The sequence below is a fragment of the Euprymna scolopes genome, chromosome 8 (genome assembly GCF_053919585.1).
Source record: "Euprymna scolopes isolate OS-2025 chromosome 8, ASM5391958v1, whole genome shotgun sequence".
Classification (NCBI taxonomy): domain Eukaryota; kingdom Metazoa; phylum Mollusca; class Cephalopoda; order Sepiida; family Sepiolidae; genus Euprymna; species Euprymna scolopes.
In genome coordinates this window covers 144495544-144513569 of record NC_136489.1, presented here as the reverse complement: position 1 = coordinate 144513569, position 18026 = coordinate 144495544, and the positions used below count along the sequence as shown (strand labels likewise).

General features: G+C 28.2%; 1 protein-coding gene across 2 annotated transcripts in view; it reads right to left on the bottom strand.

Moving 5' to 3' along the window:
* The window catches only part of LOC145283809 (uncharacterized), a 111887-nt gene that overhangs the window by 76104 nt on the left and 17757 nt on the right, over positions 1–18026 (bottom strand). For both annotated transcript variants that reach the window (XM_080132893.1, XM_080132894.1), the window contains exon 2: positions 6339–6510. In XM_080132893.1, coding sequence (XP_079989019.1) covers positions 6339–6510 — 172 coding nt within the window. The remainder of the gene's footprint in view (positions 1–6338; positions 6511–18026) is intronic.

Sequence of the window (18026 nt, the reverse complement as noted above, 5' to 3'; positions counted from 1 at the left end):
TTTACTGCAAATAAACAATAGTAAGGATATATAAATTTATTTCGTTTTCGTCAACAACACTTATCGTAATGAGAAGCGAGTTTTTTCCCCAAAAATGGTTCACATAACCGTGCAACTACAATAAAATTGCTTCCAATTACGCACATTAATCAATATTTTTTGAAAAAAATTGATCGGATCTTCTATCTTTTGCAATTTTCATCAAATTCAATATCAAAATGACAGTTTAACGATTTTGTTATTATGGAAAAAATTCTACTTAAAAGAACATTTCAGTTCGGAGTAAACAGAGATTATTGATGTTCATTGAAGCAATTAGAATTGTGATGGTACTATTCAACGGCGATCATAACTTGATTATAAAATTGCAAAGTCATTAAGATTTTATCAGCAAGCAGATTACTTTACGATGGTAACATTACGAGTTATTACATGCGTAAAACTACCTACAATTGCACACACACACACACACACACACACACACACACACACACACACACACACACACACACACACACACACACACACACACACATACACACTTTAGGCCGCTTAGACCCGAAATGGGCTTTTCTTTCCGGCACACTTGAAGGAGACAGGATTCGATCTATAAAAGAATTCTTTCTGCTTCCACCTTGCCCGACTTACTACATGGATACTCTTTGAGCACGTAGACGCCACACACTTACAAAATGTCCGGCAAATGTAAGAGTGCCTCACGCGCATGTTTTATCTTAGGACGGATCGTTACGAGCGTAAATAAATGTGATATTTCAATTATATTATTCTTTTCTTGTCTTTGTTTTAATTCTTACTTGTATGATAAAAATCATAGTACCAACAATGACCAAGCATTCAACTAATACACATCCACGTTATCTCACTCTGTCTGTCTGTCTGTCTATCTGTCTGTCTGTCCTCTCTCTCTCTCTCTCTCTCTCTCTCTCTCTCTATATATATATATATATATATATATATATATATATATATATATAAGATAAAAGTTACAATAAGTTTACTAAGGTAATCAAAATGGTAAACTTAAAATATATTATAAATATTAAAGAGTTAATATTTACAAGTAAAATAAACTCAGCCAGATGTAAAAAGCTCAATAAAACCGAAAAGGAAATAGAGCTTATAATATGAACAAATGATTAATAAAATATGTTAAAAGACATCTTGAAAAAGAGTTAAAAACATATTTAATTTTAAAAAAGGAAACACAAGATAAGTGGATAGTCCTTAATCCGTGGAGTTTCGAAGAAATACTCTCCTTCTCATCAGAGGGCAGGAATTAGCAAAATGCAGGATCGGATTTTGCATATAAAAGTATTTAATGAAACTACAAGTAAGTGAAAGATCTTACTTGGTTTTGCCACCAAATTATCCTTCCTCCGACCCTCCCTCTGATATAATTATTAATCCAACAAACGATTCAACCAGCCCCTCTATTTTCAATCATACAACCATCTATAATAATAATAATAATAATAATAATAATAATAATATTTTTCATAGCAGTCATCCTAACACTGATAACACTAATTATCCCCTCCAAACCAATCCTGATACAATTACTGTCCTACCCTCTGTTCATCAAAATGAACAAAATTTAAATTCTCTTCCCAGTATAAATCAACAAATTAATATTAATTCTCGACCCCGAACTATTAATAAAACATATACATATATAGGTGCTACTTCAACTTTAATAAAGAAAAGAATTTCAAACCACACTTCTTCTTTCAATAACCAAAATTCAAATAATAACCAGGGAACTTCTCTAACTACACTGGTTAAAAAGCTTAACTCTGCCAATACCCACTTTTCAATTAAATGGACCATCCTAAAAAAAGTTAAGTCTTATACTCCAGGATCTAAGTCTTGTCACCTGTGTACATCTGAAGCTATAACTATTATAACCTCCCCTCAAAGTAGTAATATAATAAACTCTAAAAACGAACTGATCTCCTATTGCAAACATATGTTCATGTTTAAATACGGTAAATTTGAAATCACATAGCTATTAATTTAACCCTTCAAATATATATCTTTTCCCATAATTTTTTTTTTTTTTGTTTTTTTATAATCTTACCTTCTAAGCTTTTTATTTTTAATTTTATTTGTTTTTCTTTATTTCTTTGGCCGGTTTTCCATCTGCTGTCTCCGTTTTATGGTATAAGTATACCGATTAATTAAATATATACATCAACCTACTCATTTTTATTCTATGTATTTGTTTACTTATATTTCTCTATATACATTTACATACACATTTATTTGCCTTATTCCGGAGTTTGCAGATATCGGCCTCTCCCTCCTCTTATTTTGTATGTAAGTATGTATGTTTTTGTTTAACTTGTATATGTTTTTGGATATGTGTATATGTTTATGCTTGCGTGTGTGTTTGTATATATATGTATATATATATGTGTGTGTGTTATTGTATATGTATTCATATATGTATATATATTTATATGCGTGTTTGTATGTATATACATGTATGTGTGCATTTGTGTGTCTGTATGTATGTATATATATATATGTATGTATGTGACTGTATTTATATAATTTTCTATTTTTTATTTATTTATTTATTTTTATTGTATTTTTATATATATATGTTTATATATGTATATATATATGCATATATGCATATATATATATATATATATATATATAAATATATATATATATATATATATATATATATATATATATATATATATATATATATAACAGACGCCCCATTTCTTAAACTTGGCCATTTATTTGTTTTTCTGATCAGTTTTCTTAATTTAATTCTGAGACTTTCACGTGCATATCTAAGCTGACCTAATTATTAATGCTAACTTTCGCGCTTTTTGTCTGGGTCAGTTTGACCTTGCTTTTCAAATTTAAATTGTCACCGTTTTTCGGGTTTTTTTTAAGCCTTAATTTTTTTGATTCATCCAGCCTTGACAGACGTGTTTTAAATATTATCTCTATTGTCCGTTGTCGATGTAATTGCTCGATTCCATCTAATTCTTTGTCCTAGCTTTATCATGAAAAAGTGTATGTTAACGGGTATTTATATATATGTATCTCCTCTTAATGTCTAATACATGTAGAAAAAAGCGGTTTATCCTCCGTAGAGACGTGATGTCCCTCAACGAATAGGTTGTTCCGAAATCGTGTCGGGGGAGTCGGCTTATTTCAGTTAATGTTCGTTGATGTGATATCTACCGCCTGCATATCAGCAGTAACTATCTTAGTTGTATAAGACGCGTTACTTGCCACATAGAACTGATGAAAATATAAATTAAAATTGAGGCATAGCAAATAGATTGCGCCGTGGCCCATATGGTTGGGTCGTCAGTATTGCACACTTCATACGTGCGACAACCTGGGTTCGCGCCTATGTCGGAGCACGTCACTGATGAGATACAGTACATCGAAACCCACTTTGGGCCTGGTGTTGTTGCTCGATTCCATCTAATTCTGGGTTCTAGCTTTATCATGAAAAAGTGTATGTATATACCTATCTTCTCTTAATACACACACACACACACACACACACACACACATATATATATATATATATATATATATATAACAACAACTTCCTACAGTTAATCGGCATGGATCAAAATCCTATATGCATAGAAATCATTAGAAAATATTTTCCTATTGTGTCCTACTGTAAAGTTGATGGTTTTGGAAATGCAAAATCGTGTCCCGGTTTGAAACTCCTGCTCAACAACTTCACCTGCCCTGGAACATTAAAAATGTCATCAATGTTTGCTTTTGGAATTTTGTCAGCATGTATAACCATATTGAACTCTTGGCTATCTTAAAACTTTGGATGTATTTGTTTCTCTGTAAAACAAACTTTCCAATTGAAGAACAATATATATTTTATGCTTGAGAGAGCGAATTACATCTAATCATAGTTTTTTGCTGTATATCCATGGAATAACTTTCGATGAGAAGCGAGGAACTCACGAGAAATCTGTTCACAAAGGTGATCAACACTCTAAAAGCTAAAATATTTTATATTATTATTTCTTTATTGTGGGTTAGGCTGTTTACATGTAAGCAAAATAAATAAATAAAAAAACAGAAAGTCAAATCTGGATTGAATTTTTGTTTAGGATAAGGGCAAACTACGATGTGTTTGATAGTAAAATGTTACATGTGTGAACACGATCAAAAACGTGATTGATTTTGTTTGTATATGAAAAATCGCGTTTAATTTGTATCTCCGTCTTTGTTAGTCATTCATAATCTATAAATACGGTTAAGATATACGACGAAAGTGTTATTTTCTAGTTTAGTCACCTAAATTTAGTTACAATTCGTTATTATTGTCACTGATCTTTTGTTTATATTTCTGCAATCTGTGATTGCATGTGTATTTTTAATATATATATATATATATATATATATATACACATATATATGTATATATATATATATATAGCTATAATATATTTCTGTATTCAAGAACACCTTTTAAATAAGGTTATAAAACTTCAACTTATCGCAATTTCTGACCGATTTTTTTTTGTACATAAAAATGCTTCATTTTTCGAAGGTCAAAAATAACTAAAGTGAAGGTATCAGTAAGTTGAAATTTCTGATTCGGATAATGCAATATCAAGTAATAATAAAAAGATAACTAAAGAAGGCAATAAAAGTAAGAAATGAGCTTTAAAATGTCTTAGCGAACACATTTTCTTATTCAAGCAGATGAATGTGAATCTTTTATGAAATATAATCTGAAGCATAATCTGTTATTCTCGAATAAAATCTGATTTCTAAATAAACAATCTGAATTAGATTAATTTTCTCTGATGGTTGGATTTTATGGACTGTTCTTTTAGGGATCTTTAGCCAGTTAAATAATTTTAAAGGGGGTCAAAAACGGGTAAAAATTAAAAAAGTCGTAATACATTTTATACATTCATATTAGTTTATTGTTAATTTTAATTGTTAATCAGTCTATGTGCGTGTCAGGTTGATACAGTGGTCATATCACCAGCTTTGAACGCTTCGGTTTCGATTCTAGCTGCTTGAACCCAAATACTTTTTTTTTACTTTCGAAATCACGACGATAATAATAGATACGAAATCTGGATGAATTAAAATATCGTATTTTTTCGACCGAGGAAAACGGGGCGCTCCTGCGCTAGTTCAAAATAAACGTAAAAAGAACAAGTCAACACTGATACGTACTAATAATGAAGTGAGTATGTTCGAATTACATAACCGCTATTCTTATATTCTATCAAACTGGAGTTGAAAGAAAGAGGAGAGAAGTCAGTATTTTGGTTGAAAATGCATCATAGTACATAATAGAGAAAAATAGCATGAAAAAATACAAACTGCATTCATTTCATTAACAATTAGTCTCTGGTGACATTAAAAAGGTAGGAGTAGATATTATTATGCGATTAAAATAGCTGCACAATTCTTGTGAAATTTTGAATCAAAACGAAATAGACGCATATTTTCTGGAAGAACCTACGAGAATTACGTAGTTAACGGAACAGGTTAGCAAATGAAACTTTTGTAACGTATTTTTTCCCGAAATTTCACAAATAATTTTCTTCGTACTAATAGACGAATCTAGGTAAATTGACACACTTAGATACATTACTGAAGTAGAGAACTTGAATGCTTACTGGAGAGAACTTGAATGCCCACTAGACACTATTCTCGAGTGTCTAAGATCTTTGTACAGGGGGTTTATCAGAAAACCTGACATGAGAATACTTTTTTCTACAAGTAATTCCTCAAAATCACATAGTATTAAACAGCCTAAATAAGATCTCCTCGCTATGGCTAACCCATACTATATTTTAAATGGCGAATGGTGCACCTTCTCCAAGTGATGTTACCTGGAGCTGGACACTTCACCAAACAAATGGAATTATTGTTCTAGAATCTAGTAAGATCAAAATACCCCAAGAAAATCATACTATAACTAATTTAAATGGTCAATTGAGGAGAGGAAATTATACTCCTAACTTCTTTACTAACTCAGTGTTTAATAAGTTAAGGAGAATTTTAATTCGAATTTCTATGCATCTCAAATAGAGATCAACTGTAAGCCCCAGGAAGGGGTCCCTTGATTTCTGAGCACTTCAACTGAAACAAAATGAAACAACAAAGGAAATAATAAGACTAACTATTAATAATATTTTTTAAAAATTAACTATAAATAGTTATTTTTGAAAAATTAACTATAAATAGTTATTTTTGAAAATATTAAAAGTAACAGAAAAATGTATTTACTTATGTGAATATATATTTTTTAATGCTGAGGTAAGTTAATGATATATATTACCTACCCAGATACACAATGAGCAGCGGTGAGTATCCACCTTGGATGGACGAGTACCCCACCACATCGATGAGACGGAGGATCCGTTCGAACCTGAAGTGATACTTGCCACGGCCAGGTGCCCTCCCGGGCAGGGCTTCCACCAATAATGAATGCACTGACTGAAACTCCACATGCAACTATAATGAAAGTAGAACAAAGAAAGTTGAAATCATAACCGAACAAAATGTTTGCATGAAAGGATTTAAATATGAAGACAAAATGGACCGCCTCTATTTATCAAAGATTAAGATGTTAAATCGAAGTAATTTTAATTGGGTTAAACTATATGTTAAAACTATATGTTTATACAGTTTAGAAAATTGTTATTCGTTGGACAAAAAAGAGTGCAAAAACTCTTCTGAAAGAACCAGAAGAAACATGGAGCAAAAATATTTTCTGTTTCGGATTCTTTTTTCGAAAAGAGTTGATAATTTGAATTATTCGAACTACTTTTCTCATCGTAGGTGTTATTCTCACAATGTTTTCATGCATGCTACGTCGATCTTCAAGTGCATTTTGTAAAACTCAAATTAATAATGATACTACATGCCTAAAATAATGACATTACATGCCTAAAATAATGATATTACATGCCTAAAATAATGACATTACATGCCTAAAATAATGATATTACATGCCTAAAATAATGATATTACATGCCTAAAATAATGATATTACATGCCTAAAATAATGATACTACATGCCTACAATAATGATACTGCATGCCTAAAATAATGATACTACGTGCCAAAAATAATGATACTACATGCCTAAAATAATGATACAACATCCTAAAATAATGATATTACATGCCTAAAATAATGATATTACATGACTAAAATGATGATACGACTTGCCTAAAATAATGATACGACATGCCTAAAATAATGATACGACATGCCTAAAGTAATGATATTACATGACTAAAATAATGATACTACATGCCTAAAATAATGATATTACATGACTAAAATAATGATACCACATGCCTAAAATAATGATACGACATGCCTAAAATAATGATATTACATGCCTAAAATAATGATATTACATGCCTAAAATAATGATACTACATTCCTAAAATAATTATATTACATGCCTAAAATAATGATATTACATGCCTAAAATAATGATATTACATGCCTAAAATAATGATACTACATTCCTAAAATAATTACATTACATGCTTAAAATAATGATATTACATGCCTAAAATAATTATACTACATTCCTAAAATAATTATATTACATGCCGAAAATAATGATATTACATGCCTAAAATAATGATACTACATGCCTACAATAATGATATTACATGCCTAAAATAATGATATTACATGACTAAAATAATGATACTACATGCCTAACATAATGATACGACATGCCTAAAATAATGATATTACATGCCTAAAATAATGATATTACATGACTAAAATAATGATATTACATGACTAAAATAATTATATTACATGACTAAAATAATGATATTACATGCCTACAATAATGATATTACATGCCTAAAATAATGATATTACATGCCTAAAATAATGATACTACATGCCTACAATAATGATATTACATGCCTAAAATAATGATACGACATGCCTAAAATAATGATATTACATGCCTAAAATAATGATATTACATGCCTAAAATAATGATATTACATGACTAAAATGATGATATTACATTCCTAAAATAATTATATTACATGCCTAAAATAATGATATTACATGCCTAAAATAATGATACTACATTCCTAAAATAGTTACATTACATGCCTAAAATAATGATATTACATGCCTAAAATAATGATACTACATGCCTACAATAATGATACTGCATGCCTAAAATAATGATACTACGTGCCAAAAATAATGATACTACATGCCTAAAATAATGATACAACATCCTAAAATAATTATATTACATGCCTACAATAATGATACTACATGCCTAATATAATTATTTTACATGCCTAAAATAATGATATTACATGCCTAAAATAATGATATTACATGCCTAAAATAATGATATTACATGCCTAAAATAATGATATTACATGCCTAAAGTAATGATATTACATGCCTAAAATAATTATATTACATGCCTAAAATAATGATATTACATGACTAAAATAATGATATTACATGACTAAAATAATTATATTACATGCCTAAAATAATGATATTACATGCCTAAAATAATGATATTACATGCCTAAAATAATGATATTACATGACTAAAATAATGATATTACATGACTAAAATAATGATATTACATGCCTAAAATAATGATATTACATGACTAAAATAATGATATTACATGCCTAAAATAATGATATTACATGCCTAAAGTAATGATATTACATGCCTAAAATAATTATATTACATGCCTAAAATAATGATATTACATGACTAAAATAATGATATTACATGCCTAAAGTAATGATATTACATGCCTAAAATAATGATATTACATGCCTAAAGTAATGATATTACATGCCTAAAATAATTATATTACATGCCTAAAATAATGATATTACATGACTAAAATAATGATATTACATGACTAAAATAATTATATTACATGCCTAAAATAATGATATTACATGCCTAAAATAATGATATTACATGCCTAAAATAATGATATTACATGACTAAAATAATGATATTACATGCCTAAAATAATGATATTACATGCCTAAAATAATGATACTACATGCCTACAATAATGATATTACATTCCTAAAATAATGATATTTAATGACTAAAATAATGATACGACATGCCTAAAATAATTATATTACATGCCTAAAATAATGATATTACATGCCTAAAATAATGATATTACATGCCTAAAATAATGATATTACATGCCTAAAATAATGATATTACATGCCTAAAATAATGATATTACATGCCTAAAATAATGATATTACATGACTAAAATGATGATATTACATTCCTAAAATAATTATATTACATGCCTAAAATAATGATATTACATGCCTAAAATAATGATACTACATTCCTAAAATAGTTACATTACATGCCTAAAATAATGATATTACATGCCTAAAATAATGATATTACATGCCTACAATAATGATACTGCATGCCTAAAATAATGATACTACGTGCCAAAAATAATGATACTACATGCCTAAAATAATGATATTACATGCCTAATATAATTATTTTACATGCCTAAAATAATGATATTACATGACTAAAATAATGATATTACATGCCTAAAATAATGATATTACATGCCTAAAATAATGATATTACATGCCTAAAATAATGATATTACATGCCTAAAATAATGATATTACATGCCTAAAATAATGATATTACATGCCTAAAGTAATGATATTACATGCCTAAAATAATTATATTACATGCCTAAAATAATGATATTACATGACTAAAATAATGATATTACATGACTAAAATAATTATATTACATGCCTACAATAATGATATTACATGCCTAAAATAATGATATTACATGACTAAAATAATGATATTACATGCCTAAAGTAATGATATTACATGCCTAAAATAATTATATTACATGCCTAAAATAATGATATTACATGACTAAAATAATGATATTACATGACTAAAATAATGATATTACATGCCTAAAATAATGATATTACATGCCTAAAATAATGATATTACATGCCTAAAATAATGATATTACATGCCTAAAATAATGATATTACATGCCTAAAATAATGATATTACATGCCTAAAGTAATGATATTACATGCCTAAAATAATTATATTACATGCCTAAAATAATGATATTACATGACTAAAATAATGATATTACATGACTAAAATAATTATATTACATGCCTACAATAATGATATTACATGACTAAAATAATGATATTACATGACTAAAATAATGATATTACATGCCTAAAGTAATGATATTACATGCCTAAAATAATTATATTACATGCCTAAAATAATGATATTACATGCCTAAAATAATGATATTACATGACTAAAATAATTATATTACATGCCTACAATAATGATATTACATGCCTAAAATAATGATATTACATGCCTAAAATAATGATATTACATGACTAAAATAATGATATTACATGCCTAAAATAATGATATTACATGCCTAAAATAATGATACTACATGCCTACAATAATTATATTACATGCCTAAAATAATGATATTACATGACTAAAATAATGATACGACATGCCTAAAATAATTATATTACATGCCTAAAATAATGATATTACATGACTAAAATAATGATATTACATGCCTAAAATAATGATATTACATGCCTAAAATAATGATATTACATGCCTAAAATAATGATATTACATGCCTAAAATAATGATATTACATGACTAAAATAATGATATTACATGCCTAAAGTAATGATATTACATGCCTAAAATAATTATATTACATGCCTAAAATAATGATATTACATGACTAAAATAATGATATTACATGACTAAAATAATTATATTACATGCCTAAAATAATGATATTACATGCCTAAAATAATGATATTACATGACTAAAATAATGATATTACATGACTAAAATAATGATATTACATGACTAAAATAATGATATTACATGACTAAAATAATGATATTACATGACTAAAATAATGATATTACATACCTAAAATAATGATATTACATGACTAAAATAATGATATTACATGACTAAAATAATTATATTACATGACTAAAATAATGATATTACATGCCTAAAATAATGATATTACATGACTAAAATAATGATATTACATGACTAAAATAATTATATTACATTCCTAAAATAATTATATTACATTCCTAAAATAATTATATTACATGCCTAAAATAATGATATTACATGCCTAAAATAATTATATTACATGCCTAAAATAATGATATTACATGACTAAAATAATTATATTACATGCCTAAAATAATGATATTACATGCCTAAAATAATTATATTACATGCCTAAAATAATGATATTACATGACTAAAATAATGATATTACATGCCTAAAATAATTATATTACATGCCTAAAATAATGATATTACATGACTAAAATAATGATATTACATTCCTAAAATAATTATATTACATGCCTAAAATAATGATATTACATGCCTAAAATAATTATATTACATGCCTAAAATAATGATATTACATGACTAAAATAATGATATTACATGCCTAAAATAATTATATTACATGACTAAAATAATGATATTACATGACTAAAATAATGATATTACATTCCTAAAATAATTATATTACATTCCTAAAATAATTATATTACATGCCTAAAATAATGATATTACATGCCTAAAATAATTATATTACATGACTAAAATAATGATATTACATGACTAAAATAATGATATTACATGCCTAAAATAATTATATTACATGACTAAAATAATTATATTACATGCCTAAAATAATGATATTACATGCCTAAAATAATTATATTACATGACTAAAATAATGATATTACATGCCTAAAATAATGATATTACATGCCTAAAATAATTATATTACATGACTAAAATAATGATATTACATGACTAAAATAATGATATTACATGACTAAAATAATGATATTACATGCCTAAAATAATTATATTACATGACTAAAATAATGATATTACATGCCTAAAATAATGATATTACATGCCTAAAATAATTATATTACATGACTAAAATAATGATATTACATGACTAAAATAATTATATTACATGACTAAAATAATTATATTACATGCCTAAAATAATTATATTACATGCCTAAAATAATTATATTACATGACTAAAATAATGATATTACATGACTAAAATAATGATATTACATGACTAAAATAATGATATTACATGACTAAAATAATGATATTACATGACTAAAATAATGATATTACATGACTAAAATAATGATATTACATGACTAAAATAATGATATTACATGCCTAAAATAATTATATTACATGCCTAAAATAATGATATTACATGACTAAAATAATGATATTACATTCCTAAAATAATTATATTACATGACTAAAATAATGATATTACATGCCTAAAATAATGATATTACATGACTAAAATAATGATATTACATGACTAAAATAATGATATTACATTCCTAAAATAATTATATTACATTCCTAAAATAATTATATTACATGCCTAAAATAATGATATTACATGCCTAAAATAATTATATTACATGCCTAAAATAATGATATTACATTCCTAAAATAATGATATTACATGCCTAAAATAATGATATTACATGCCTAAAATAATGATATTACATGACTAAAATAATGATATTACATGCCTAAAGTAATGATATTACATGCCTAAAATAATTATATTACATGCCTAAAATAATGATATTACATGACTAAAATAATGATATTACATGCCTAAAATAATGATATTACATGCCTAAAATAATGATACAACATCCTAAAATAATTATATTACATGCCTAAAATAATGATACTACATGCCTCATATAATTATTTTACATGCCTAAAATAATGATATTACATGCCTAAAATAATGATATTACATGCCTAAAATAATGATATTACATGACTAAAATAATGATATTACATGCCTAAAATAATGATATTACATGCCTAAAATAATGATACTACATTCCTAAAATAATGATATTACATGCCTAAAATAATGATATTACATGCCTAAAATAATGATACTACATGCCTACAATAATGATACTGCATGCCTAAAATAATGATACTACTAATGATACTATACCAAAAATAATGATATTACATGCCTATAATAATGATATTACATGCCTAAAATAATGATACTACATTCTTAAAATAATTATATTACATGCCTAAAATAATGATATTACATGCCTAAAATAATGATACTACATGCCTACAATAATGATACTGCATGCCTAAGATAATTATACTACGTGCCAAAAATAATGATATTACATGCCTAAAATAATTATACTACATGCCTAAAATAATGATACTACATGCCTAATATAATTATTTTACATGCCTTATATAATGATATTACATGCCTAAAATAATGATAATACATGCCTAAAATTATGATTCATAAAATTTATACGGATAAAAGGCTAAGAAAATCAGTTTAATCAAACATTTTGGGGTGAAACGTTTAATTTTTTATACAGGCGACACTAAGAATATAATTAATATTACTTAATACTGATAGCCGGTTATGTCTGACGAAATGAGAGCAGTATATCCGTGTGGATAAAATTAAGGGTTCTCTTCGAAAGTCTGACTGATTCCCGAGTTCGATATATGGATAGATGAAGGTTTTCACCTTCCTCAATCCATATATCGAAAATGAGACATTGTGATAATAAGATCGAAAATGAGAACATTGGTTCGAATAATCCAAAGAAAACAATTACCAATCATTAATGCTTTATTTGATCCCCCCAATACTAATTGTAGATAATTAACTGTATATGATATAGTACAAGTTCCGATTTCATATATAACTGGAGAAAGTTCCATAATCATACCTTTCTTGTGTATTGGAATTTAATAGGATTTGAACTATCTGTAGCTGATCTTACAAATTCTAATGCTAACTATTAATCCAACCACGCAATCAAGATCTGAAATTAAAGGGAGGGATGAAGGAGCACAATCGCAAAATTAGAAGAAGGCGAGTCGAGAGGAAGAAGGAGGCGAACATAAACAAAAAACAAATAAATATACCACGATGAGCACAAATGAGTCTCGTTTGGTTGACCATGAGAAAAGACACACGCAGCAGTACTGATGGCGGGCGAGCGTGGAGTGCAATGAGAAATATCCGTCGAATGAAATACGATTGGTTATGAAAAGACAACAATGGCCACCGTGTTGAAGACATATTTATTTTGAAATGCATCGAAATTCGTACATACCATTTCTTCAACTAAAACCGCAAGACAGAATAAAAAAGAATAATATACCGACATGCATTTATACCCAATATTTTGTTTGCATGTTCGATACCGAAAACTCAAAGTCTGTATATATTTGTATACACATATATGTGTATATGTATATATGTATATATGTGTGTATGTATATATGTGCATATATATGTGTGTATATGTATATATGGGTGTATGTATATATGTGTGTTTGTATATATGTATGTATATATGTGTATGTATATATGTGTTTATGTATATATGTGTTGTGACATGATCTTTAAATTGGATTATGTATTTAAATCAAAATTTAAATACTTAATTTTAGGCTGACGAGATATATCGCTTTTTTGTTTTTATATTTTGTCGCCGAGGTAAAATAAAACATGATTCCCACAAGATAGGCTAATACAGTAGTTGTTTTGAATTGAGCAAACGTCTACTAATGTACCCCCCTTTAAAACTTGCAGAGACTTTACCGGCTGGAGATTTCGTCAAGTCTATTTTTAGACCAGATTGTGAAGCAGAGAAGAAGAGGGGGGAACCGGAAGTGGGATAGCTTCCCCTTTCCCTTTTTTACACTGGACACTAGCGGAAGTCGCTCTTTTCGGTTTGGGTCGCCGACCTGTTAAGAGGTCTCTCTCCTCGTGGGAGGAACGGGGGTGACTTCTTCCCCTCATGCGAAAATGATACGGATATACGAGACGTGGGCGACGCGACCTTCTCTAGTCATGCGAGAGGATGCGATTAATTTACTTTTTCACGAAAGAGACGATGACCCCTTTCCCATCATGCGAAGGGGATGTGGATATACTGACGCGTATGATGTTACTTCTTATCCCTCACGAAAGAGACAGATATACAACGCGCGAGCAAGAAAAGAGAACACGTGAATTTGCTATCCGAACTTTTTCCCCACCGAAGGAAATATCTTGGATTAACTCGGTCGTTGACGAGTTGGAAAACCGCCAACAAAAGAAACAAAAAAAAGAGGGAAAAACAAAAGAAACCTGTAAGTGCAAAGACTTTGATTACCTCCCCCAAGGACTTTCGCTCATTTCAATACGCGTAGATATACTTCAGATTCCATAACTTTGAATAAATTTCTTTTTCTTTCGTTAAACTCTTCCTTTTTTTTATCTTAAATAAATCTATTTTTGTATCATTTGGGAAAGTGTTTGTTATCCCGTTATTTCATCGCAGTTTTATTGTGTTCGTCCTTATGTTTCTATCCACTTGTTTTATTTTTTTATACCGTGTCACATATACGATAAAGAGAAAAATACTTGGGTTTTTGCTTTCCCGTAAATTCCCTTATACCCTCCCCTTTGGCGACGTGTTACAAAGGTAAACGATATTTGGTTTTATCATCAAGTTTTCGTTCATATCCCTACGTCTATTTGTTTCTTAAATCCCCCATTTTTTTGTCGCATATGTAACAGTGTATATATATGTGTGTATATTTATATATGCGTGCATGTATATATGTATGTATATATGTGTGTATATATGTGTGTATATGTATATAGGTGTGTATGTATATATATATGTATATATGTGTGTATATGTATATAGGTGTGTAAGTATATATGTGTGTATGTATATATGTGTATATATAAATGTGCATATGTATATATATGTGTATGTATGTGTATATGTATATATGTGTATATGTATATATGTGTGTATGCATATGTAAGTGATTTTGGGTCGTTTGCAATGTAAAGAACGCCTAGAGAAAAGACATAACATCTAATAACCTACACTGATCTACAATTCACCCGGGAAGAATATTTGAATATTCTCAAATTTCTAACAGCATTTCTAAGGAGTTATGAGGGCATAAGCCCATCAGAACTTTCTGAGAAGACAACGCAAGTTGTCTTGAATCTCTGCACTATCTTCATGTGATTTAACCATAAGTATAAGACACTAATTCAGAGAGTTTTCGCGAATTTCAGCATTTTCCAAATATATTACATAACCAAACGGGAGGAGCAGGGTAATAAACGCAGGGAATGAAATATAGTGCACAGTGAAAATGTACATTCTATTATTCAATTCTAAGCAACGTCAGTATCTCAACTTATATATAAAACGCACTTTGTCTCTGTGTGTGACATTATTCTCTCTAGACTCCAAATCGACTAGGCCGAGTTTTTTTAATGTCACACAAACGTACTCGATAATCGAAAATATCCGATTAAAGAAAGAAGTCCGATTTCTACCAAAGTTTACACTTTAACATCACAATTTCATTCGAGAAGTTTTATCATTGAAAAAGCAGATCGATCAACTCCTTACAATGTTTATATAATTTTATTTATGTAAAAGCTTTACGCTCGCATTGAGAACTTTTGAAGAAATATTGGTTTTCAGTTCATGTTGACAATATACCTTGATTTTATATATATATATATATATATATATATATATATTATTAATTAATTAAGTCAATATATATATAACTTCTTTATTTACTCAAATAAATTAATATACGAAAGTATAAATTTATGTGTAAATTTAAGTATTTACTTCAACAGTGCTCAATACGTAGGTAGAGCTAGTTAGTAAGTTATAAAATATATATAAGTTATAAATTAATATATATATGTTTATAACTTACATCTGTGACCATTTTTTAATTTTGTTCTATAATTTATATGTTTATTGAAATATACTGTTTCTATAGGTGTCTATTCTTATATATATATATATATATATATATATATATATATATATATATATATATATATATAAGAATAGACACCTATAGAACAAAATTAAAAAATGGTCACAAATGTAATTTGTTTACTTGGTTGACATTCCCTTTGCAACAGCAAAAGGAATGTCAACCAAGTATTTAATGCTATGACCATTCTAGGCATGGCATTGACCAATTGACGAATATTATCTTGAGGAATTTCTCGCCATGTCTGACGCAATAATTCTAAAAGTTCATGCTTTTAAGATGTCTTCCTTTTCTTTTTACGAAGGTTCCGGTCCATTAAATACCCCAAGGATTTCTAGTTGGGTTCATATCTGGAGACTGACTTGGTCATAGAAGTTTATTAATCTCATTTTGGCTCAATCAATGTTGTGTTGCCCTTGCATAAATAAGGAGTTAACATTTTACCACTTGAGAATATTGGTAGGAATCCTTTATGTGATACTGAAACCTGTTTACCAGAATTGGTGTTTCCTTTGAAACTCCTCCAGATCTGAGCGAATATCAATCCAAATTGCACCCCATACTATAACAGAGAAACCCCAACATATGCTATAATAATAAATGCATGTATGTATGTATGTATGTATGTTTGCATGTCTACCTAAAACTTTCGACAGAGGCTACGGGCTTTACCAAGATAAGTATCGTTTGGAAATTCGCCCTTTCAGACGACAAATATCAAAATATTAGCTACAACATCTTCACCTTTAACGGGACACTTTTCTACAGAAGGGGGGTCGCTTTTTTCGTCAATATTTTCGAAAGTCATCCTCTCCTTTTGATTGTCTAGCCTTAATTAAAACCTGCATCACTTCCGCTTTGGCGGTGGTCGTAATAGCAAAGACGTCAAGTTTTTCCCGTTCTTTTCCTCCTTTGCGGTACGGGTTCGAACCTTCCTTCCTACTACCACTTTTTTTCTCAACATACACC